We start from the raw sequence: 24,155 nt of genomic DNA, 5'->3' as shown, positions 1-24,155 counted from the left end.
CAAAGAGATAGCACAGCAGTAGGGCATTTGCCTTGCAAGCAACCTGAGTGTCACCTAATGTGGCCCAAAAAACAAAAACAAAAATAAAATAATATCTTTATTTAAGCACTATGATTACAAACATTATTGTAGTTGGATTTTAGTCATAAAAAGAACACTCCTCTTTTACCCCCTCCCTTTACCAGTGCAACATTCTCACCACCAATACCTTCTCTCCCTAGTCTCTCACCACCTTCCTGTATTTGAGAGAGGCATTCTACTTTTCTTTCATTAACATTGTCATGATAGTTGTTAGTGTAAGTTATTTCTCTAACTGAAATCACCACTCTTTGTGGTGAGCTTCATAGCATGAGCCAGTCCTTCCAGCCCTCATCTTTAGGTCTCTGGGCATTATTATAATAAAGTCTTTTATTGTTGTTATTATCCATAGATGAGTGAAACTATTCTGTGTCTATCTCTCTCCTTCTGATTTATTTCACTCAGCATAATAGTTTCCATGTCCATCTATGTACAGAAAAATTTCATGACTTCATCTCTACTGATGGCTGCATAATATTCCATTCTATATATATACCACAGTTTCTTTAGCCATTCATCAGTTGAAAGGCATCTTGGTTGTTTCCAGATACTGGCTATTGTAAATCATGCTGCAAAGAAAATAGGTGTGCAGAAGGCATTTTTGTATTGTGGTTTTATGTTCATAAGGTATATTGCTAGGAGTGGTATAGCTGGATCATATGGGAGCTCAATTTCTAGTTTTTTGAGGAATCTCCATATTGTTTCCCATAAAGACTGAACTGATTAGACAGCATTCCTACCAGCAGTGAATGAGAGTTCCTTTCTTCCCATATCCCCGCCAGCACTGATTGTCTTTGTTCTTTGTGATGTATGCCAGTCTCTGTAGCATGAGATGATACCTCTTTGTTGTTTTGATTTGCATATCCCTGATGATTAGTGATGTGGAGCATTTTTTTCATGTGCCTTTTGGCCATTTGTATTTCTTCTTTGAGAAAGTGTCTGTTCATTTCTTCTCCCCATTTTTGTATGGGTTAAATGGTTAGGTTTTTTTGTTTTGTTTTGTTTTGGTTTGGTTTGGTTTGGTTTTTGGGTCACATTCAGTGACGCTCAGGGGTTACTTCTGGCTGTGTGCTCAGAAATTGCTCCTAGCGTGGGAGACCATATGGGATGCTGGGGTTCAAACCGAGGTCCATCCTGTCAGCTATGTGAAAAGTAAACGCCCTACCGCTGCGCTATCGCTCCAGCCACAAGGGTTAGACGTTTTTTTTTTCTTGTTAAATTTTATCACTGCCTTGTATATCTTAGATATTAGCCTTGGATTTGATGGGTATTGAATGAATAGTTTCTCCCATTCTGTGGGTGGCTTTTGTATCCTAGTCACTATTTCCTTTGAGGTGCAGAAACTTCTCAGCTTAATATTGTCCTATCTGTTTATCTCTGCTTCCACTTGTTTGGAGAGTGATGTTTCCTCCTTGAAGGTGCCTTTGGTGTTAATGTTGTAGAGTGTTTTACTATATGTTGTTCTATATACTTTATGGTTTTGAACCTGATATCAAGGTCTTTAATTCATTTGGATTTGATCTTTGTGCATGATGTTAGATGGAGATCTGAGTTCACTTTTTAGCATGTGGTTGACCAGTTGTCCCAACACCATCTTGTTGTTTTTTGGCCACACCCGTTTGATGCTCAGGGGTTACTAAGCTAAGCACTCAGAAGTTGCCCCTGGCTTGGGGGGACCATACGCCCAGGGATTGAACCGCGGTCCTTCCTTGGCTAGCGTTTGCAAGGCAGATACCTTACCTCTAGCACCACCTCGCCGGCCCCATCAACACCATCTTGTTGAAGAGACGTTTTTTGCTCCATTTTTTTTTTTTTTTTGGTTTTTGGGCCACACCCCTTTGACGCTCAGGGGTTACTCCTGGCTATGCGCTCAGAAGTCGCTCCTGGCTTGGGGGACCATATGGGACACCGGGGATCGAACCGCGGTCCGTCCTAGGCTAGTGCTGGCAAGGCAGACACCTTACCTTTAGCGCCACCGCCCGGCCCCTTTTGCTCCATTTTTTATTTCTTGCCTCTTTATCAAAGATTAATTGATTGTATGTCTGGGGAACATTCTCTGAATACTCAAGTCTATTCCACTAATCTGAGGGTCTGTCTTTATTCCAATATCATGCTGTTTTAATGACTATTGCTTTGTAATACAATTTTTTGGTTTTAGCCACATCTAGCCATGCTCAGGGGTTACTCCTGGCTCTATGCTCAGAAATTGCTCCTATCAGGCTCGGGGGACCACATGGAATATCGGAATTTGAACCACCATTCTTCTGCATGCAAGGCAAATGCCTTACCTCTATGCTATCTCTCCAGCCCCTGTAATACAATTTTAAGTTGGGGAAAGTGATGCCTCCTATATTTCTTTTCCCAAGGGTTGCTTTAGCTATTGATGGGTATTTATTGTTCCAACTGTATTTCAGGAGTGTTTGATCTACTTATTTAGAGAATGTCATGGGTATCCTTATAGGGATTGCATTAAATCTATACAATGTTTTAGGGAGTATTGCCATTTTAATGATGTTGATCTTCCCAATCCATGAGCAGGGTATGTGTCTCCATTTCCTTGTGTCCTCTTTTATTTCTTGCATCAGGGTTTTGTAGTTTTCTTTGTATAGGTCTTTCACCTCTTTAATTAAGATGATTCCATAAATACTTAGACAGTCTTTAAAGAACAATGATGATGATCAATGAACGCAAAGAAATGATAGGACAGGTAGTTAGCAAAATACAACAAAGTAGGGGCTGGCATGATAGTGCAGTGGTAGGGCATTTGCCTTGCATGCAGCTGACCCAGGATGGACCTTGGTTCAATCCCTGGTGCCCCATATGGTCCCCCAAGCCAGGAGCAATTTCTGAGTGCATAGCCAGGAGTAACCCTGAGTGTCACTGAATGTGGCCCCCCACAAAAATAAAACAATCAAAGTATGAGTTAAAAATTAAAAATAACCGGAGAGATAGCATGAGATAAGGTATTTGACTTTTATGCAGAAGGACAATGGTTCGAATCCCTGCATCTCATATGGTTCCCTGTGCCTGTCAGGGGCGATTTCTGAGCATAGAGCCAGGAGTAACCCCTGAGCACTGCCGGGTGTGACCAAAAAACCAAAAATCAAACAAAAAAAATTAAAAGTAAGGGGCCGGCAAGATAGCATGGAGGTAAGGTGTTTGCCTTCAATGCAGAAGGACGGTGGTTCGAATCCAATCATCCCATATGGTCCCCCGTGCCTGCCAGGGGCAATTTCTGAGTGTAGAGCCAAGAGTAACCCCTGAGCACTGCTGGCTGTGACCCAAAAGACAAAAATCAAAAAAATTTAAAAATAAAAACCCACTAAAACAGAAGTGACAAAAATTAAGAGCATAGTAGGTGATATAAAATATAAACTCAACAAAAGCTCAGGATAATAGCAACTGAGCAAAAGGTCTAGGAATTCCAAGAGGAGAAAGAAACAGCTAGAAAAAAAACTGAAGGTGAAAAATAGTCTGAAAAGAAAGGAACAACATAGCAGAGAACTATGGAATGAGTTCAAAAGGAAAAATATAAGGATCATCAATACTTCTCAGCCGTAAGAAAAGATAAAGTCAGGCAATTTGCAGCTGCATGGAAAAATCTGGGGAGTATCATGCTGAGTGAAGTTATTCAGAGGGAGAGAGACTGACCCAGATGATCTCTTAATATGTAGGATATAAAGAAACATAAAGGTGGAATAATGGAAACCTAAAGACAATAGAAATAGAGAACAGAAACAAAGAACATGAGAACTGATATTTAGTAAAAAAAAAAACAAAAACAAAAACAAGCCCCTTCTTTGGGGAGGGTGAGAGGGAAACTGGGGACATTAGTGGTGGGTTATGTGCATTGGTGAAGGTTGTTGTACATTGTATAACTATAACTCAATAATGAGCAACTTTATTTGTGGAAAAAGGACAACCGTATTATGAACAATCTTGTAACCAGGGTGTTTTAACAAAAAATAAAAAATAAAAAAAATTTGGGCCTGGAGAGATAGCACAGCAGCGTTTGCCTTGCAAGCAGCCGATCCAGGACCAAAGGTGGTTGATTCAAATCCCGGTGTCCCATATGGTCCCCCGTGCCTGCCAGGAGCTATTTCTGAGCAGACAGCCAGGAGTAACCCCTGAGCAATGCCAGGTGTGGCCCAAAAACAAAAACAAAACAAAACAAAAATTTTAAATTTAAATAAGATAAAAGAAAAATGTAAAAGAAAATAGCCCCTTGAGGAGGCTGGAGGATAGGACTGGGGAGAATGGAGATGGAGTAGGTGAGAAATGCTATGATGGAGGAAAATGTTCAACCAGAGGAGGAAGTGGTGCTACTTAGGTGGTAAAGTGTTATGTCTGAAGCTCTACCAGCAACAGTACTGTAAACCACTGTGCAAAACTTTATATGTATATAAAAACTGTACCTCTTGTAAAAGCAGACTGATAGAAGACACATGGGGTGCGAGAGGGATTGTTAAGGGGATTGGTGTTGGGATTGGGATTGAAATATTGTATTCAGTCTGAAGCCTAATTATGAATAACTTTGAAATTTCATGGTAGCTATATAAAAATAAATTTTTTGAATAAAAATATATAAGAATCATCAGAGTTCCTGAAGAATAGGAAAGCAAATGTGATAAAGAAACAATAGTTAAGAAATAATCAAAATCAATAAGAATTCTCCAGTTGAGGAATAAATGCACTAAGTTTCAAGAGGCCAAAGAGTCCCAGAGAAAACAAACCCAACTAGGAAAACTCTAAGACATATTATACACAAAGTGATAAAATACAATGACTGATACAGAATATTGAAAGCGGCAAGATCAAAAAGGAATTTATATACAAAAGAAAACCCTTTAAAATGCAGCAGATTTTCATTGTGTATCCAATGATGACACTACAAGCTGGAAGAGAATGAAGGATATAGTACAAAATCCCAATGAAATGAACACCTCACTAGAATTCTCTATCCAGCTACATTATCATTCAAATTTGAAAGAATGATACAGAGCATCATGGACAGGCAACAATTTAGAGAATTTGTAGCCTTGAAACCAATTTTTCAAGAAACCTTAAAAGAGCTCCTTTGAAGGACAAGGAATAACTTTCCAGTGTGTGGCCTTGAGTATGTCACCCACTAATGGTGCAGAAGTTTGTTTTCTACTAGATTAAGTAAGATTAAAAACATATAGCAATTGGGCTGGAGAGATAGCATGGAAGTAAGGCGTTTGCCTTACCTGCAAAAGATCGGTGGTTTGAGTCCCGGCATCCCATAAGGTCCCCCCTCCCCCCCCCACCCCTGTGCCTACCAGGAGCGATTTCTGAACATAGAGCCAGGAGTAACCCCTGAGTGCTGCTGGGTGTGACCCAAAAACCAAAATAAAATAAAATAAAATAAAAATATATAGCAGTCAATCATCACAAGTTGAGTTTTATTGATTTATTTTTTTGATAATTCTTTTTTTTTTTTTTTTTTTTTTGGTTTTTAGGTCACACCCAGCAGCGCTCAGGGGCTACTCCTGGCTCTACACTCAGAAATTGCCCCGGGGGACCATATGGGATGCCGGAATTTAAAGCACTGTCCTTCTGCATGCAAGGCAAACACCTTACTTCCATGCTATCTCTTAGGCCCTATTTCTGATAATTCTATTTCCCATTTCTTTAAGTTTTATTGGAGTAAGTAATTTGACAAGGGGACAGGCTGGGGAGTGAGAGAGAGAGCTGTGAAGAGAAGGGGACACTGGTGATAGGATTGGAACATTGTATACCTGAAACAACTTTATTATTAACAGTATTGTAAATCAATATATATTTTTTTTGGTTATTGGTTTTTGGGCCACACCCAGCGATACTCAGGGGTTACTCCTGGCTATTTGCTCAGAAATAGCTCCTGGCAGGCACGGGGGACTATATGGGATTCGAACCAAGCACCTGGATCGGCTGCTTGCAAGGCAAACACGACTGTGCTAGCTCTCCGGCCCCATAAATCAATATCTTAATAAAAATTAAACAACAACTACCAGGGGCTGGAGCAATAGCACAGTGAGCAGGTGTTTGCCTTGCACATGGCTGAACTGGGTTCAATCTCTGGCATCCTATATGGTCCCTTGAGTCTGCCAGGAGTAACCCCTGAGCGCAGAGCCAGGTGGAAAATAAAACAAAATAAACAAACAAAAACCATTAGAAATCATATTGTGGGTACTGGAGAGCTAGTAAGCTGGTAAAAGCCTTGCATATGACCAGCCCAAAGTTTTGATCTCCAGCACCTTAAATGGTCCTCTGAGAGTGATCCCTGATCAGAACCAGGAAAGAGCACTGAGCACACATGGGTGTGGCAAACAAACAAAAAACACAACAAGAAACACCCCACAAAACCCTAAAATAAATAAAGAAACAAAACAAGAGGCTATTGTGGGGGCTGGAGAGCTAACTAAAAGCTTTAGTTAACTATCCTGGAAGTCCTGTTGCAATGCTGTTGTGGCAAGAAAGAAAAGTTTTTTTGTGGTAATCCCTTCAAATCTGCTATAGGTGTAGCTTTCAAGACATCAAGTCTTGTCCATCAACTCATTCCTGTTCTTGTAATTCCCAGCTCTTTTTTTTCCTCACTGCAGTGCATCTCAAAAGTTTCATACAAGTAGATAATTTAACTTCTCTTTATTCCTGAAGTCTTCCTCTAAAATATGTCAGGTTTGTGTAACATACGTTATCTCTCTTCCTTCCCTGTTTCTTTTCACTCATTTCATAATCTTATATTAGGCACTTATCAGGTCAACGTACCATGGTTACAAACAATAGCTGAAATGTCTGTGGGCAGCTCAGAGACAAATCCTCACATTGTTGAGATCATTCTCTGACCGAGATTTCGCCAATATAGACTTGAACTTTAGTCCTGAGGGCAACCAACTCACCCTGACAATCTGACTTCCTCAAGGTTTTTGTTTGTTTTGTTTTGTTTTGGGGCCACACACAACGATCTCAAGGGTTATTCCTGGCTCTACGTTCAGAAAACACTCCTGGCAGGCTAGGTGGACGATATGGGATGCACGGGATTGAACCCTGGTCCATCCTAGGTCAGTGGAGTTTGCAAGGCAAAAAGCCCCTACCCCTGTGCTATTGCTCCAGCTCCCAAAAGTTTTTTTGTTTTGTTTTGTTTTTTGTTTGGGCCACACCCGGCGGTGCTCAGGGGTTACGCTTGGCTATTTGCTCAGAAATCGCTCCTGGCAGGCACGGGGGACCAGGTGGGACGCCGGGATTCAAATTACCTTTGGTCCTGGGTCGGCTGCTTGCAAGGCAAACACCCTACCGCTATGCTATCTCTCCGGCCCCCAAGTTTGTTTTTATTTAAATTTAATTTTCTTTATGGGGCCGGAGAGATAGCACAGCAGTAGGGATTTCCCTTGCATGCAGTTGATTCAGGACAGATGATGGTTCGAATCTCGGCATCAATATATGGTTCCCCGTGCCTGCCAGGAACAATTTCTGAGTGCAGAGCCAGGAGTAACCCCTGAGTGTCGCCGGGTGTGAGCCAAGAACCAAATAAATAAATCAATTAATTAAATTAACAAAATTTAATTTTGTTTAAATTCCAAATTAATCTACATAAAACTTTGGGGGGGAGGTTGGGCCACACTGGTGATGCTCAGGAGTTACTCCTGGCTATGCACTCAGAAATCATTCCTGGCTTGGGGGACCATATGGGACTCCGGGGATCAAATCCAGGACTGTCTGTGTGCATGCAAGGCAAAGGCCATAATACCGCTGCGCTATCGCTCCAGCCCCTACATATGACTTTTATTTCTGGGCTGGAAAGATAGCACAGAAGCAGGGCGTTTACCAGGACAGACTGGGGTTCAATTCCCGGCATTCCATATGGTCCTCTAAGACTGCCAGGAGTGATTTCTTTTTTCGGTTTTTGGGTCACACCAGGCCGTTCTCAGGGGCAGGAGCGATTTCTGAGCGCAAAGCCAGGAGTAACCCTGAGTGTCGCCAGTGTGGCCCAAAAACAAGCAACAAAAGCAAAACAAAAAAGAACTTTTATTTTTGAGGCCAGAGAAATAGTATAGGGTAGGGTGCTTGCTTTGAATGTGGATGACCCTGGTTGGATCCTTGGCATCCCATATGGTCCCCCCAGCTGACAGGAGTAATTCTTGAGTGCAGAGCCAGGAACAACCCCTGAGCACCATTGAGTATGGCCCTAAAACAATTTTTTTTTAATTTCTAAGAAGCTTTTCAACATATCCCTTATTTAAACTTTTGTTATTTTGTTTTGGGGCCATACCTAACAGTGCTTGGAATTACTCCTGGCTCTGCACTCAGGAATTACTCCTAGTGGGCTTGGAGGACCATACAGGATAGGGTCTCAATCCCAGGTTAGCTGCCTGCAAAGCAAATGCCCTACCTACTATTCTATTGCTGTGACCCATATCTCTTATTTGAAAGCTGACCATATTAATGACAGCAAGAGAAGATAACAGTGATACTTTGGGTTTTTAGTTCACCTGCGGGGTTGAGTGTTTGGGTCACATTTGGTGATGCTATTTTTTTTCTACTTTGTTTACTCAAACTTTATCAATACTCTACCTTTCTGAAGTGACAGTAAATGATTTTAAATCCTTTTTGTTTGTTTTGTTTTGCTTTTTGTTTTTTGGGCCACACCCTGAGATGCTCAGGGGTTACTCCTGGCTGTCTGCTCAGAAATAGCTCCTGGCAGGCACAGGGGACCATATGGGATGCCGGGATTCGAACCAACCACCTTGGAACCAGTCCTGGATAGGCTGCTTGCAAGGCAAAAGCCGCTGTGCTATCTCTCCGGCCCCATAATCTTTTATTTATTTATTTATTTGGTTTAGGGGCTACAACCCAGCAGCACTCAGGGGTTACTCCTGCAGGCTTGGGATGCTGGGAATTAAACTCAGGTCCATCTTGGATCAACTGCATGCAAGGTAAATCCTACCGCTGTGTTATCTCTCTGGCCCCAAGATTTTAAATCTTTTAAACCTGGATCTCATTCCTCTGTCTACCTTAGGTAAAATGTAATTGAGGATTTGGCTTTTATTGACTTTTGGGGGAATTTGTTCTTTTATTATTCCTTCTACAGTATGGTCCAACTCTGAGCTGTCTTAGATGTGCTTCAGTCCAGTACTGATGTTTGCTCCTCATAGTCTCTCTTCTTGGCAAAGGCAGAGAATCATCAAATACTTTTTTTTTTTGCCTATTTAAAAAAAACTATGCACTGTGGTTTAGAATACTGTTAACAATAGGGCTTTATGCTAGTACAGTCCCTAACCACATCATTCCCCAAAGTCTCCACTTCCCTCCACCACTAACCCAGTGTTCTTTCTCATCTTAACACCCCTCCCTCCACACACACTACTAACCCTCCCATAGGAGGACTTTTGGTTTAAGATTGGCAATCAGCTCAGAAATGTTCTGATTGTCTGGGCTGAACTTGAGCAAGCTTCTAGAACCATTAAGTAGGGCTCTGCGTTTCCAGTTTCCATGCTACTGGATCAGCCCGTCTCAAAGCTGGATCCCAGCTGCTGGATTTGTTGTGGGAAAGCTGAAGTCTTTAAAATAAATCTCTGTCATTCTCCTTGGCTCTTCTCTTAGGTATCACAGAGTGTCCCTTGAGCACTTCCAGGAGTGCTCCCTGAGCAGAGGGTCAGTAGTAAGCCCTGATTTTTGCCAGTGTGGTCCCAAAACTAAAAAAGGAAAGAAAAAGGGGGTGCTGAAGCAATACTATATTTATCTTGTACAGGGCTGATTTGGGTTCAGTCTTTTTTCTTTTTTCTTTTCTTTTCTTTTTTTTTTTTTTTTTTTTTTTTTGGTTTTTGGGCCACACCCGGTGACGCTCAGGGGTTACTCCTAGCTATGAGCTCAGAAGTCGCTCCTGGCTTGGGGGACCATATGGGACACCGGGGATCGAACCGTGGTCCATCCAAGGCTAGCGCAGGCAAGGCAGGCACCTTACCTCTAGTGCCACCGCCCGGCCCCGATTTGGGTTCAGTCAATCTGTGGCATCCCATAAGATCCCCTGAATCTGCCAGGAGTAATTCCTGAGTACAGAGAAAATTATAAATCTGGAACCACACAATGAGGAAGGAAAGAAGGAAGGAAGGAAGGAAGGAAGGAAGGAAGGAAGGAAGGAAGGAAGGAAGGAAGGAAGGAAAAAAGGAGTCAATATATCTTTTATTTGGGGATGGGGTAGAGAGACTTGGAAAATGCCAGCATTTTGGGAGCTATTACTGGTGGTGTTCAGGGGTCCATACTGTGCCAATGGGGATCGCAACATACAAGGCAAGATTTCTACCCCTAGGGTTGCCTCCTGACCCTAGAGGTCAGCTCATTTCTTCCCATGGTGTGTCTGCGTGTTACTCTGGTCCTTTTCTCATCAACTGTTAAGTCCTATTTTATTCCCACTTTCTCTGGAGATGCCTGCACCCTTCCTTTACAACTACTGGTTTCTGGGTTGCAATCTCTGTCACTGTTGCTAATTCACCAAACTCTGCCCACATCCCTATAGATTTTCCTCCTAGGGAAAAAAAATCTTCCGTTAGAGTCTTCACCTGGGGATCACAAAGATCTCTTCAATGAGAAACAGCCGGATCCCCAAGTCCCCACTTCCAGAGGGCCTGTCTCCACCGCAGTCAATACCCTCCATGACTACAGCACTCAGGATGAGTGACAGGTTCTGCTAGATTCAGAGCTTGCCCCGCACGGGAATATTGGCCCCAGAATCTTGGACCCTCACCTCCCGGCCCACCTTAGTCGAGGTCCTGGCAGGGAGCGGGCGCTCAAAAGTCGTTCCCTGCAAGGCAGCACCTTTGGGCGCTCAAAGCCTTGAGCTAACTCTGCTTTCCTCTTCTCCTCCCCCCACACCACCTGCTGAGCTGCTGGCACCTGTAGGATCTGGTTCACCATGCTGGCCAGCTGGTTTATTTATTTGCTTGGCAGAAGGAAGTGCATGCACGTGATTTTTTGCTTTATTTGTCAGCACCCCCGAAAGGGTGGAAATAGTAGAGCTTGTGCTGGAAGGCTGGTGGAGGAATGGCTAGCTTCACCTAGCTTCACCCCTTCACTGCTGTGTGTGAGAACAGTTCCCCCTTTCTCCACCAAAAGGAAAAAAAAAAGGCAAAAAGCCCCACAAAACCTTGGAACGTTTTATTTGGCAATAAGGGATTCCAATCTCGTGGCACCCTCATCTCTCCCCACCCCACGCGTGAGTGTGTTGGACACCTGAGACCTTCCCGAAGGGCCGCGAGAAATGATGATGAAGAAGAAGAAGAACACCAAGAGCGTGCTCTTTCTTTAGAAACACACACTTGAGGATAGGCCTGAAGTGCGGACGGACGCGTAGGATGGGAAACACCGCAGTGGGCTCACACTGGCAGGTAGGTGATGGTCATGGAGCCTGCTCCGCAGCCGCTATATCCCCCGAGTTCTCCCTTAGGGCGGCTATTCCAGCCTCCCAGAAGTGATCTCGGCCGCTCCGGTCCCGATTGGGGGGTGGGGGACGCTGCAACCTCCCGGGTTGCAACCCTGTGCCCGGATTGAGAGCTGGAGGGTGTCTCAGGCGCGTGCAGGGGGCATGGGGCGTTCTCGCTTCTAGCTCACCAAGACTTAGCAGGAACGTTGTGTTGCAGCAGGAGCAGCACCCGTGGTTTTGGCACGCGTGATTGTTTTTGGGTGGGCGCTCGAGGCTGCGTGGAGGAAGCCGGGGCGCCCGCTGCTCCAGCGAGCGAGTGCGTCCTGCGCCCCAATAGCGCGCGCGCGCGCACCCGTGCGGGGAGTGCTTGTGAGTGTGTGTGTGTGTGTGTGTGTGTGTGTGTGTGTGTGTGTGTGTGTGTCAGGTGACTTGGGTCACGCAGTCTTTCTCTCTCTCCCTCTCCCTCTCCCTCCTCGGGGAGGAACTGCCGCGCTTCGGCTCCTTCTCCGCCGGCGGGCGGATGGGCAGGGAGGCTCCGGGGTCTCCGGGTACCGCGGGACCCGGACCTGCACCTGGACGACCCCCCGCCGCCGGCGACGTGCAAGCCCCACCGAGCTCCAGAGCAGAAAAGAATTCATCATAACCATAATAATCAAGTCCCGCTCCGAGATCGGTGGCCGGCCGCAGGTTCGGTTCGGCTAGGTTCGGTCCGGAGGCTCAGCCCCGACCCCATCTCCTCTCCGGGCCAGCCGGTGGGCGCGATGAGCCAGGCGCCGGACAAGCCGCAGCCGGACGACGAGGACGATGACGAGGACGAGCTGGTGGGCTTCTCCGACTACGGGGACGCGCCGGACTCCTCGGACGCCGAGCGGGACAGCGCTGCGGAGGAGGGAGGTGAGCGCGGGACCCCAGCCCTGTGCCTGTGCGTCCTCTCCCTGCGCCCCGGCTCCCTTTCTTCCCTCGGGGTCCTGCCGCCGACTCTGGGGGTACCCAGAGGAGCAGAGTTGCTGGGTGGGGGGCCGGAGACGCTGCAAAACAGGCGCAGCAAAATAGGGTCACCAGGGGGTGCAGGCGGCTCTGGGGTGGGGGAGTATCTGGGGTGGAGGGACCGCGTGCTCTATCCGCATCCCCGCCAGATCGGGACTTGGGGGACGAGGTAGGGGGGGGGGCGGCCGGAGAACCCAGGGACTTCTCCCCAAGCAGCAAGCTGGGGTCAGATGTCTTGGCTAAAATAGGCAACGGGCGGCAGAGTGACTGGCAGGGACGTCGGCAGCTGCGGGTGTCAGTCTCGCCTTGAGTAATCTGGCAATCCGGAGAAGTAATCCGGGGAGAGGTTTCCCCCCCCCCCTCCCCAACTCTTCGGCTGACATGGGGGTGGGAGATGCACCCAGGTGATAATGGAAGTCGCCGAGGGTCCGCCTGTTTCTTTAGGCTGCTCCAGACACACCGTCTGCACGCCGGCCACCGCCCGGGCCATGCAACGCAAACGCGGGCCTGGAAGTGCGCGCGGGGTGAGGGGCGCGAGGCCACTTGGGAAGCCAACTCTGTTTCCTCTTCTCGACTTGGGGTGTAGCAATGGTTCAGCAGTGGCGCTGCGGCCACTGAGGGAGTGTGGGGGGATGGAACGAGGGGGGACTCCTGCATTTAATTTTTGGGACCTAAGAAGAGCTCTATGATAGTTCATAATTTTGGGTTTTATCCCCCCCTCCCCCGCAGCGCCAGGAGCAAGTTCTGCACTGTAAGGTCACTGGAAAGGTCAGTTGGAGGCAGTTTAAAAAAGGACTTGCGTGAAGTATTGTGTGAGGGCCGAAAGTATCTTTGTGACTTGGATCTGAAGGAACCTGATTTCATTCCAACAGATTTCGTTGAATTTACTTTCAATTGCCAATGCAGGGCCTTTCTGGGACGCGCAGTTTGTCTTATTGGCCGGCTCGGCTGGTGGGAGCTCCTTTCAGTGAAAGGGAAGAAAGTGAACTGAGCGTTGAGTTTGAGACTGGCGGCAGTTTTCCTAGAGCCTGCTTTCAGAGAGAATTCCCGATTTGCTTAAACCGGTGTATGCACATGTCTGCGCCTCTCCTACATGCCCGGTAATTGGTCCCACAGTAGAGCATGTGGCCACATTTTTGCAGATAAAGACTTTTAAGTCTTTTGTAGGACTCTCTAGGGTTACCTTTGATAATTAAATCTTTTGGTGGTGGTGTCTTTATTATTCAAATGGCTTTGGCTAGCTCTGCCTAGATTCTTGGGAGGCTTCAGAGAAATTCTGAATGGGGATGTGTTTGCAAGGTATTTGAAATGGTAAAAACATGCAGCAGAACACACGTGTGACATTCCAGATAGAGCAAAGAAAATAAAGAGCTGATATATGAAAAAGAGAAACCCTGTGACTTGAGACTGGCCCGGAGGCCCAAGAGGTTCCAGGAAAAAGCTCTTGCCCTGATTGTTTATTCCACCTTTTTTTTGGGAGCACTTTAACTTTTGTTATCTATTGTGGAGACTTGAAATGTTAGTAAAGTTAATGCTGGGTGGAAGGGGGGGGTTCTGAACATAGAGCTTCCTGAAGAGCCCCTCTCTGGGGTGTTCCATATGGCCTAAGCTAAAGAAGACCCACCAGTCATTTGTCCTTTTTGCTCTAAGTTCAGTAAAAATCCTCTTCCCATTCCATCTTGGGAATCAACTTGGAAGAGTAGGTAAATATTAGAAGTATATTTATGTGACAAGATGAGCAACAAATGGTTATTTGGTCCCCAAGGTGCTACTAAAAATTCTACCTTCTGCTCCAGGGCTTACTGTGTGTCCTTGGTGACCTGAGAAGACTCCATGTTCACAGCTCTGCCTCCTGTGGGTAATAGTCTCAATCAGGAAGTTCACTTTCTCTATTCCCATTGGGGGGGGGGGGGAGCGAGCCAGATTGGGAGTCCTGACTTGCATTCCTTCCTGGTGCCACCAAAGGTCATCTCTATTTTTGATGGGCTGTGGACCTGTTTGGTGTGATAACCCTATGTTATTTTTGGTGAAATTTTTATTTACCCACTATCAAACCTGCGAAGTGTAATGCAGGGGAGGGCGGGCCTTGTTTATTCCAAGAAAGAAAGCTAGCTGAGCTGCCCTTTGAACCACCATGAGTTAAGAGCATGGCCTTTTTCTAATAACCCCTCTCCCTTTCCACCTTCCAAGGAGCTGTGGTTTAGTTGATCCACTCAGTAGAGGCCTGAGCTTTTTCCACGAGGTTCAGAGAAATCTCCTGAGGCAGGGAGGATATGGCTTTGACTAGCTTGAGTAGGTAAATTGCAAAGCAATTTGTCTGAGCTCTATACAAGTCTGTGGATTGAAGACAGCCAGTATGGTTTTCATTTCCCTAGTCTACTAAGGAACTTCTGGCCTTCTTTTTAATTTGAGAGTCTTAGAAGTTTTGCCACATTGTGCTGAGTTTCAGAAAGCTAGTGCAGCTAAAGGTTAGACTTAGATTGTACTTCTCTGGCTTCCAATTCAGATTGTTTTCATTAGTAAGTAGTAGGAGTGTTCTCAGGCACTTTAATTCTGTTCATGACAGATTTGGGCACCTGTCAACATCCCTTTCAGGAATGTCAATTGAGATAAAGAGTGTGTCTCACCTTCACTTTCCACCTCTAGATAAAACTACAGATAGAGAAGGGGGTAATAATAAAGTAAGCTATCAAAAACAATTGCACTGAATATAATAATAATAATAATAATAATAATAATGATAATAATAAATTTTTGGGTAACACCCAGCAGCGCTCAGGGGTTACTCCTAGCTCTACACTCAGAAATTGCTCCTGGCAGGCTCAGGAGACAATATGGGATGCTGGGATTCGAATCACCATCCTTCTGCATGCAAGGCAAATGCCCTACCTCCATGCTATCTCTCTGGGCCTAATAATTATTTTTATTTATTTATTTATTTTTGGAGGAATATACTCAGTATTGCTCAGAGTTTACTTGTGGTTCTGAGCTAGGGTCATTCCTGGTGGGAGTGAGGGACCATAAGTGGTGCCAGGAATGGACTCAGGTTGGCTACGTGCAAGGCAAGAGCCTTCCTCACCTGCTCTATTATAGCTCCAGCTTTTTAAAATGATTATTTTCAGATTTATGGCTTTAATCTGTGGTAAAGTACTGTGCTTTTATTTAGTTATTTTTATTTTTGTTTTTGGGCCATACCTGGCAGTACTCAGGGCTTACTCCTGGCTCTGTGCTCAGGGATCCCTTCTGATAGGAATGCTGGGATGCTAGGAGATTGTGTTTAAGGCAAGCTCCTACCTGCTAGTTTATCACTCTGGCCCCAAGCGGTAAGGAAGGGGGTAAAAGATTTGTATAAGTGCTTAAGGCATTTGCCTTGTGTGTCCCTGTTCAACAAACCCTGCCATACCCAAGTTCCTGTGAACACCATCAGGTCCAATGCCTGAGCTCAGAGCTGGTAGTAGCCTCCAGCACCCATCTCCTCCTTCCAATCCTCAATATAATAAGAATGAAGGCAATGAAAAACTCATTGAACAGTTTTGTCTTGTTTTCCTTTTGGGTTTGAGCCACATCTGGAGGTGGGCATGGGTTACTCTTGACTGTGCTCAGGGATCACTACTGGTGGTGCTCAGGAAATTATAAGGAGTGTAGGATTAAATCTGAGTCAGCCATGTGCAAAGCAAAAGCCTTACCTGCTGTACTATCTCTCTGGTCCCTGAACAGATAGTGTTTACTGTTCCCTCTTCCCCTTCCCTTAGCTGTTGTTACCGTGAATTGACAGGAGTTGTTCACACCTGGCTGTGAGTGGATCATACCTTGGTCATGGGGTTTCCTGAAGCCTGCCCTCTTTCAGCTGTGAGATTTGCACTTATAAGTGAGATCCACATTCTGATTAAGGTGCTCACATAGTGCTTTCCAGAAATTGCACTTGGTTTATGGTGGGAATGGATTGGGTCATACCCTGTGGTGCTCAGGGGAACAAATGTAATGGTGGAATCAGGGCATGCAGAGATCAGCATATGTGTATGTCCAGTGCAGAGACAACCTGTATTGACCATGGTGCTTACACGTCTTTTTCCTGGTAGTGTGTTCTAGGTTTTTGTGATGGCCCTCTTTGTGATGCTCAGATACTTCATATTGCTGTACAACTGGAAGGCATTAGTGGCACTGGGGCTTGTAGAAAGCAGAGCCACAGGGATCATGTTTAGCATGTGTGGAACACCAGGAATAGAACTTCTGACCAGAAAAGGTTATGTAGCAAGTCCTGAAAGTCACTGGAATAGTCCTCTAGGCCTGACAAGATCACATTTAAGCAGAAAGAGAAATTGGTTCTCCCCAGAGATGTTCCCAGTTTTTAGTGGAACCATCTAAACAAGTGGTTCACTTACAGTGCAGCTTAACACGGTCTCATTTTCATACTGGCCTGTGTGCTCTGCATCTCTGAGGAAGTGAGTTTAGGTGGTCACCACTGGAGCACAGAAAGTTCAGGGACATCTGGTGATACTTCCCATTAAGTATTGAGGTGGTTAATTGAGCAGCTAAAATTTATAAATGAGTAAGGTCAATTTTTTGGGAAGTCAGTGCTCAGAAGCTAGTTCTGGCTCTGTGCTTAGGAATCATTTGATGATGACCAAGGGACTATACACAGTGCCAAGTACCAATTAGCGAGTGTCTTAATCTCTGTGCTCAGAGATCACTCCTGGTGGACTTGGATAATCATATATATGGTGGGGATAGAACCTGGGTCGTGGTGTATAAGTCAAGTTCCCTACCTGCTGTACTATCTCTCTTGCCCTAGAGAGCTTATTTTTATATAGATGTTTCATAAACATGTTTCAGTGACTCAGGATAGGATGGAATAGAATCTTGATCCTCTATGCTTTCTAAAATCTCTCCCATTTCAATATTAAAGTGAAATAGGATCAGGTAAAAGATGTCTGACAGAAACAGTAAGTTCTGAGATTCTGGGTACAGACAGGGTGTGGTTCTGAGTTTGGAAAATCCTTTGCTCCTCCCAGGTGACAGTGACTGCCCTCATCCTACCTGACCCTAAACTCCCACAGGATTATGGGAACCATGATTTTTCTTCTTACCACTGCTGACTCTTTCTTGCTCTTTTTTCTTGAGGGATGAATGTTGGGGGTAGGGACATTCATTCCATGGCGGATGTGCCCACATTGTGCTGGAGACAGAACTCAGGTTGCCTTTATGCAAAACATCTGCTCCAATCCTTTGAATTTTCTCTCACTCCTTTGCCTTTTTTTTCCTTGAAATTTTTTCTTCATTACTTTTTATTCTTGTAGTCATTAGCTTTAAAGGGGAAGAAAGCAGCCCTTTTTATTCTCCTTTCTCTAGGAAAGTCTTAAAACTTCCATGTGACAGGACTTTTCTATTTCTGCTGTGATACCCCAAGATAAATAATTCTGTCATTACCTTCTTACACTGTCTCAGGAGTGGGTTGGTTGTCTTCTTTTGAGGCTCTCTGGTGAAAATATCAGCTTGACTTATTGTGTTTGAAATAGATGACTACCTGAAATCAATCTGTATTGTTCTAAAAATGTTTACATTTTGTTGTTATTGTTGTTTTTAAAGTTTTCCCCCCTTGGGTGGGAAAATGGCCTAAAGGGCCAGAGTGAAAATTTACACGCTGAAGACATGGGTTCAATCCCTAGCACCACAGGGTACTTCAAACACAACTAGGAATGGCCTCCATACACTGAGCTAAGAATAGTAATCCCCAAACAGCACCCAGTATGGCTCCCAAATCTGGAAAACAAGTTTATAAGAACATTTTCCTCTTGCAGAAGTATTAGTAAATCTAGTGTCAGTGAGGGGGCTGGATTGATAGCACAGCAGAGAGTTTGCTTTGCATGTGGCTGACCAGGGTTTGATCTCCAGCATCTCATATGATTCCCCGAGCCTGCCAGGAGTGATTTCTGAGTACAGAGCCAGGAGTAACTCCTGAGTGCCACTGGGTGTGAACCCAAAACAAAAATAAGTGAAAACTAAAGAAGTGTCACTGAGGTCAGAAATGTATCTCAGTGGTAGAGCATTTACTTGGCATGTGAAGGCCTGGGTGCAATTCCTGGAAACAAAATAAAAAAATAAAAAGTATTGGGAGCTAGTTGGGCGCTAGAGTAGCCTCTCTGCATATATGAGGCACTGGAATCAGCTTCTAGTACTAAAACAAAACAAAACAAAACAAAACAAAACCCAAATAAGTACAGAAACAACCCCAGAGGACATGGTTATATACCTTAGCATCCTAGCACTTGCTTTGCATGTATAAGGTCCAGGAATCCTCCACCCTTTGAGGATTGAACAAGGTGTACCTCAGAGTGTGTGCTGCCTCCAAATAAGAAATGTACTGGCGGGCCCGGAGAGATAGCATAGCGGCGTTTGCCTTGCAAGCAGCCCATCCAGAACCTAAGGTGGTTGGTTCGAATCCCGGTGTCCCATATGGTCCCCCGTGCTTGCCAGGAGCTATTTCTGAGCAGACAGCCAGGAGTAACCCCTGAGCATCGCCAGGTGTGGCCCAAAAACCAAAAAAAAAAAAAAAAAAGAAAAAAAAAAAGAAATGTACTGGCCAAGAAGCTTAAAGAACTAAGCATATACTTTGCCTGTGGGAGCTCTGGGTTCAATCCATGACATCACATGGTCCCCCAAACACCAATGGGAATGACACCAGCACAGAGCCAGAATTAACCCCTGAAGGATAGGCCCTCCAAACAAAACAAAACAAAAAGTTATTGATTATATATTTTTGAAGATTTTTTTTTGGTGAAAGTCCCTCAAAGCAGTGTACTCAATCCAAATTCAATACAACAATTGATGGAGGATGAGATGTTGCTCAGACCCTGTGCCACTGGTGATGATTTGGATCACTGCAGGGGCCTCTAGACCTGCCCCTAAGAATGTTAAGGACCATTTAATGAATGAACTGTTGTTGGACCATACGCTGCGGTGCTCAGGGCTTACTCCCCTGACTCTGTGCTCAGGGATCATTACTGGCAATGCTCTGGGGGCCATAGTGGGGTGCTGGGAATTTTAGATGTGTGCAAGGCAAGTTTAATCTCTGGCTGTATGCCACCTTTATAGGGAATGAAAAGGGTAGAGGAACACTTCTGGACAACAATTGACATGTTTTTGTTTTTGGGTCACACCCGGTGACGCTCAGGGGTTACTCCTGTCTATGCGCTCAGAAGTCACTCCTGGCTTGGGGGACCATATGGGATGCTGGGGGATCGAACGGCGGTCCGTCCTAGGCTAGCGCTGGCAAGGCAGACACCTTACCTCTAGCGCCACGGCGTCGGCCCCAACAATTGACATCTTGAAGGGCAGTGGAAAAAGAGTTCTTGTGAAGAAGGGAATGGGGACAGCTCTGCAAACTGGGAGTCCGCAAGCAGCAGACCAGGCTTGATCTCTAACAGTCAAGTGCATCCCTAAGCACCGAGCCAGGAGTGCCCCTGAACCCTGATTAATGTGGCAAAAAAAAAAAAAAATCTTATGAGGCCGGAGAGATAGCATGGAGGTAGGGCATTTGCTTTGCATGCAGAAGGATGGTGGTTCGAATCCCGGCATCCCATATGGTCCCCCATATTTTCCAGGAGCAATTTCTGAGAGTAGAGCCAGGAATAACCCCTGAGTGCTGCTGGGTATGACCTAAAAACCAACTCCCCCCCAAAAATCTTATGGAAAACAAGTAATATTTTAGAAAGAGAAATGGGCATGTAGGAGACTAGTTGGGAGATAAAATATTTTGTGGGGGGGAAGTGGAGTTTGGGTCATGTCTGGCAGTATTCAGGAGCAACTTCTATCTCTAATCAGGGCTCACTATTGTCTGGGCTCAGGGGATCATAGACAGTGCATTATTTGCAATATGCAGGCTAAGTGCCTTAACTCCTGTACTGTCTCTCTGCCCCAGAGAGGTGATGGATTTGTGACCATGTCTGGAGGAGGTATCAACTTTCTTCTTTTAGACTTAGTCTCTAATAAGAGACTCAAAGCTGCTTCTGCTAAGCAGGTATATAGCTCAACTGTAGAACACTTATGCTGCATATGTGAGACCCTGTGTTCAATTTTCAGCACCTTAAGAAAATAGTAGAGCTGCTTCTGGAGAAGAGGTCTGTAGCCATTGAGTTCTGCGGGAAGGCTTTGTTTTAGGCACTTAAGGAATTGCAGGAACTCAACAATTTTTGCTTAAAGTCCTTGTAAAAAATAATAGAACCAACCTAGCAGTGTTGGGAGATAGGACCAGAGACTGAGTTGGCAGACTACCTGTGGGGGAGTGTGAGAGGAAGGTGTGGTGTGTAGTGTTGAGGTAGTGCTTTGATGCTGGGGAGAAGTGGATGGCAGGGACAGGATTGAGCTCAAGTCCTCTGACCTGCGAGGCCTATGCTCTGTCCCCACTTGGAGTCATATTCCCAGCCCTTAAGTAACATTTCTGCTACTTTGGCTTATTGTGGATCTGTTCATGGTCTCCACATTGACACCCATCAGGGACATTATCTTGGAAATGAGCATATTAAAGCGTCAGTTTGATTGTGTTGATCTCCCCATAAAATCCTTTGGGATTGCCTCCTGGTTTTCAGAGTATTTGTCACTTCCTCATACCTCATTCATGGGCCTCTCTAGCTGCTAATTTATTCAAAGATAGTTATTGGATGGATGCCACTTCCTTCATTGTATTTTACATTTGTGAGAGCAACAGAATTAGACAAGAAGACAAACCAAAATCGAAAAGAAAAGATCATTTCCAGTAGTGACAAATGCTATTAAGATCAGGTATAACTGGGAGGTAGTTCCAGGTGTTGGAAGTTGCAGTAGTTGAGCTGGAAGTAGTCAGGATCTGAGAGAACCAAAGGGCAGATGAATCAGGACAGGATTAATTATTTTTCCAAGGAGAAGGCATTTGCTCTTATTCTATCTTTTTTGGGGGGTGGGGGTGGGGGTGGGATGGGGTGTTTGGTTCACTCCTGAAGGTATTCAGGGCTTACACCTGGCTTTGTGCTCAGAAATCACTCCTGGTGGGAGTCAGGAAACCACACGTGGGAACTAAATCTGGCCTGGCTGTGTGCAAGGCAAGCACTGTATATGCTTTGTTCTCTCAGATACCCAAGTATTATTTGCAATACTATGGAAGCCATTTTAATACGGCATACAGCTCTCTCTCTCTCTCTCTCTCTCTCTCTCTCTCTCTCTCTCTCTCTCTCTCTCTCTCACTCTCTCTCTCTCTCTCTCTAATTGTCTAATTTTCTTGTATTTCTCCAGTCAATGGCTAAAATCTGAATCTTTTCTTGGTGCTGGAAGCCCCTGGCTCAGCCCTGTCTAGCCCTTGGCAGGCATCCAGGAAGCCTTCATGAAAGGAGAATAAACAGGCCTGACCACTTCATTCTGGTCCCATCTCACTCCTGCAACTTTCTCCAAGGCCCACTGATACTTTTAAAGAGCCCTCTCTATTGTTCCAGTGCCTCTGGGGTTCCTTTCCGATTTTAATTTTAAAGGACAAGCCCTTTTCAAAACAGCTGATGCCTGCTTCCCTGTCTTTCACACTCTCCAGGTTCGTGGAGACCTGAGTGACTGGAATGCTAAGGGAATAGGTACTGAGATGAGCTGCCTAGGAGGTGGGGCTGGGAGCTCCTCTACTAGGTCATTTTTTTCTCTCCCCCTTCCCATGTTCCCAGAGGAAGTGAATTCTCTTAGGACTCCCTGGGGCTGAAGACCTGGAACCCTGAAGGGGAGGGTAGAGAAGACTAGAAGGGAGTTTCTGTCAGTGACTTTTCAGAGATAAGAACACAGTTATTGATTTTCTTGTTTTGCTTTGTTTTCTGGTCACACCCGGCAGTGCTCAGGAGTTACTCCTGGCTCTGCACTCAGAAATTATTTCTGGCAAGCACAGGGGACCAACCATATGGGATGCTGGGATTTGAAATCCCCATCAGTCCTGGATCAGCTACGAGCAAGGCAAATGCCTACTGCTATCTCTCCAGCCCCAATTATTGATTTTTTTTTCCCACTGTGGCCAATGGTAGAAAACTGCTGTGTAGGTTGTAAGAAACCTGAGTTTGGAATCAGAGTGATAGTACATCAGAAGGGTGCATGCCTTGTATGTGGTCAACCCAGATTCAATCCCCAACATACCATATGGTCCCCAGCCCTCCTAGGAGTAATTCCTGAGCCCAGAACAGAAGACCTGAGTACCAACAGGGGTAACCCCCCAAGTTTATTTTTAATAATGGCTTGTTAGTTTTTTTTTTCTTTTTTCTCTTATTTTTGGTTTTTGGGCCACACCAGCAATGCTCATGGGTTATTCCTGTCTCTGCACTCAGAAATTACTCTTGACCATATGGGATGGTCATACAGGTTGCTGAAGATTGAACCTGGGTTGGCCATGCACAAATATGCCTTATTCAATGTGCTCTGCTCTGATTTTAGAATTCTTTTTTTGATTGTTTTGAGGCCACATCAAGTGATGTCCAAGAATTAATTTTGATTCTGCATGCTACAGTTACTCCTAATGGACTCGTAACCGTATGGGTTACTGAGGATGGGACCCAGAGCAGCCTTGTGCATGGCAAGCGCCTTATCTGATGTTATATCTCTCTGGCCCCAGGTTCTTAGAATTCTTTACAATGAGTACACATCCTTTATTAGATATGTGACATGCAAATATTTTCTCAATTTTAATTAATCTTTACATTATAATTACATTCTTATTAATTTTAATAAGGTTTAAGTTATCTCAGGAGAATATTGTAGATAAGAAATCTGAGACCCGAGGATAACAGTTCAGTGGTAGAGTGTGTGCTCAGAGCCCCTTGTGTGCCCCAGCACCACAGAGAAATCTTTGCCTAACACAAGGGCATTCTTAGTTTCCTCTAAAAGTTACATAATTAAAAAAATACCACAAGGGCCCGGAGAGATAGCACAGCGGCGTTTGCCTTGCAAGCAGCCGATCCAGGACCAAAGGTGGTTGGTTCAAATCCCAGTGTCCCATATGGTCCCCCGTGCCTGCCAGGAGCTATTTCTGAGCAGACAGCCAGGAGTAACTCCTGAGCACCGCCGGTGTGACCCCAAAACCAAAAAAACAAACAAACAAAAAAACCCACAAAAAGGTACATATTTTAGACCTTTGATGTATGTATTTATAGATAAATAAATAAATATGGGGCCGGAGAGATAGCATGAAGGTAGGCACTTGCCTTGCATGCAGAAGGACGGTGGTTCCAATCCCGGCATCCCATATGGTCCCCCGAGTCTCCTGGGGTTGATTTTTGAGCATAGAGCCAGGAGTAACCCCTGAGTGTTGCCGGGTGTGACCCAAAAACCAAAATAAATAAATAAATAAATAAATATGACCACACCTGGTCCATGAGATGGACCATGAGATGCCAAAGATCAAATTTAGGATGTGGCATGTGTGTTTTACCATATTATATTTTTAGCCTCAGGATGGTATACTGATTTAAATTTTTTTTTTCTGTTTGGGGGCTAAACATCACAGTGCTCAGGGACCACTCTTGGCATTGCTGGGGGTCAGACTGGGGTTAGCCACATGCAAGAAAAGTGCCTTAACTCTTGTACTATCTCTCCAGTCTCAGGATTTTTTTTTAAGATAGTGATAATTCAACCTTTTTCCTCCTTCTTTATCTTTTTCTGGGAGGAGGTGGGAAAGGGGGCA

At 45.0% G+C, this 24,155-nt stretch overlaps 1 protein-coding gene across 1 annotated transcript in view; it reads left to right on the top strand.

The window, feature by feature from the left end:
• The first annotated feature begins 11,950 nt into the window (after positions 1-11,950).
• RRAGD (Ras related GTP binding D) overlaps positions 11,951-24,155 on the top strand; it is a 49,015-nt gene continuing 36,810 nt past the window's right edge. Inside the window, exon 1 of the mRNA XM_049772262.1 lies at positions 11,951-12,388. Within this exon, the coding sequence (XP_049628219.1) occupies positions 12,256-12,388 (133 nt within the window). The 5' untranslated portion in view covers positions 11,951-12,255. The remainder of the gene's footprint in view (positions 12,389-24,155) is intronic.

Source organism: Suncus etruscus, chromosome 4 (genome assembly GCF_024139225.1).
Source record: "Suncus etruscus isolate mSunEtr1 chromosome 4, mSunEtr1.pri.cur, whole genome shotgun sequence".
NCBI lineage: Eukaryota > Metazoa > Chordata > Mammalia > Eulipotyphla > Soricidae > Suncus > Suncus etruscus.
Note: the sequence above shows the minus strand (reverse complement) of the source record. Positions and strands in the feature narration are given on the sequence as shown.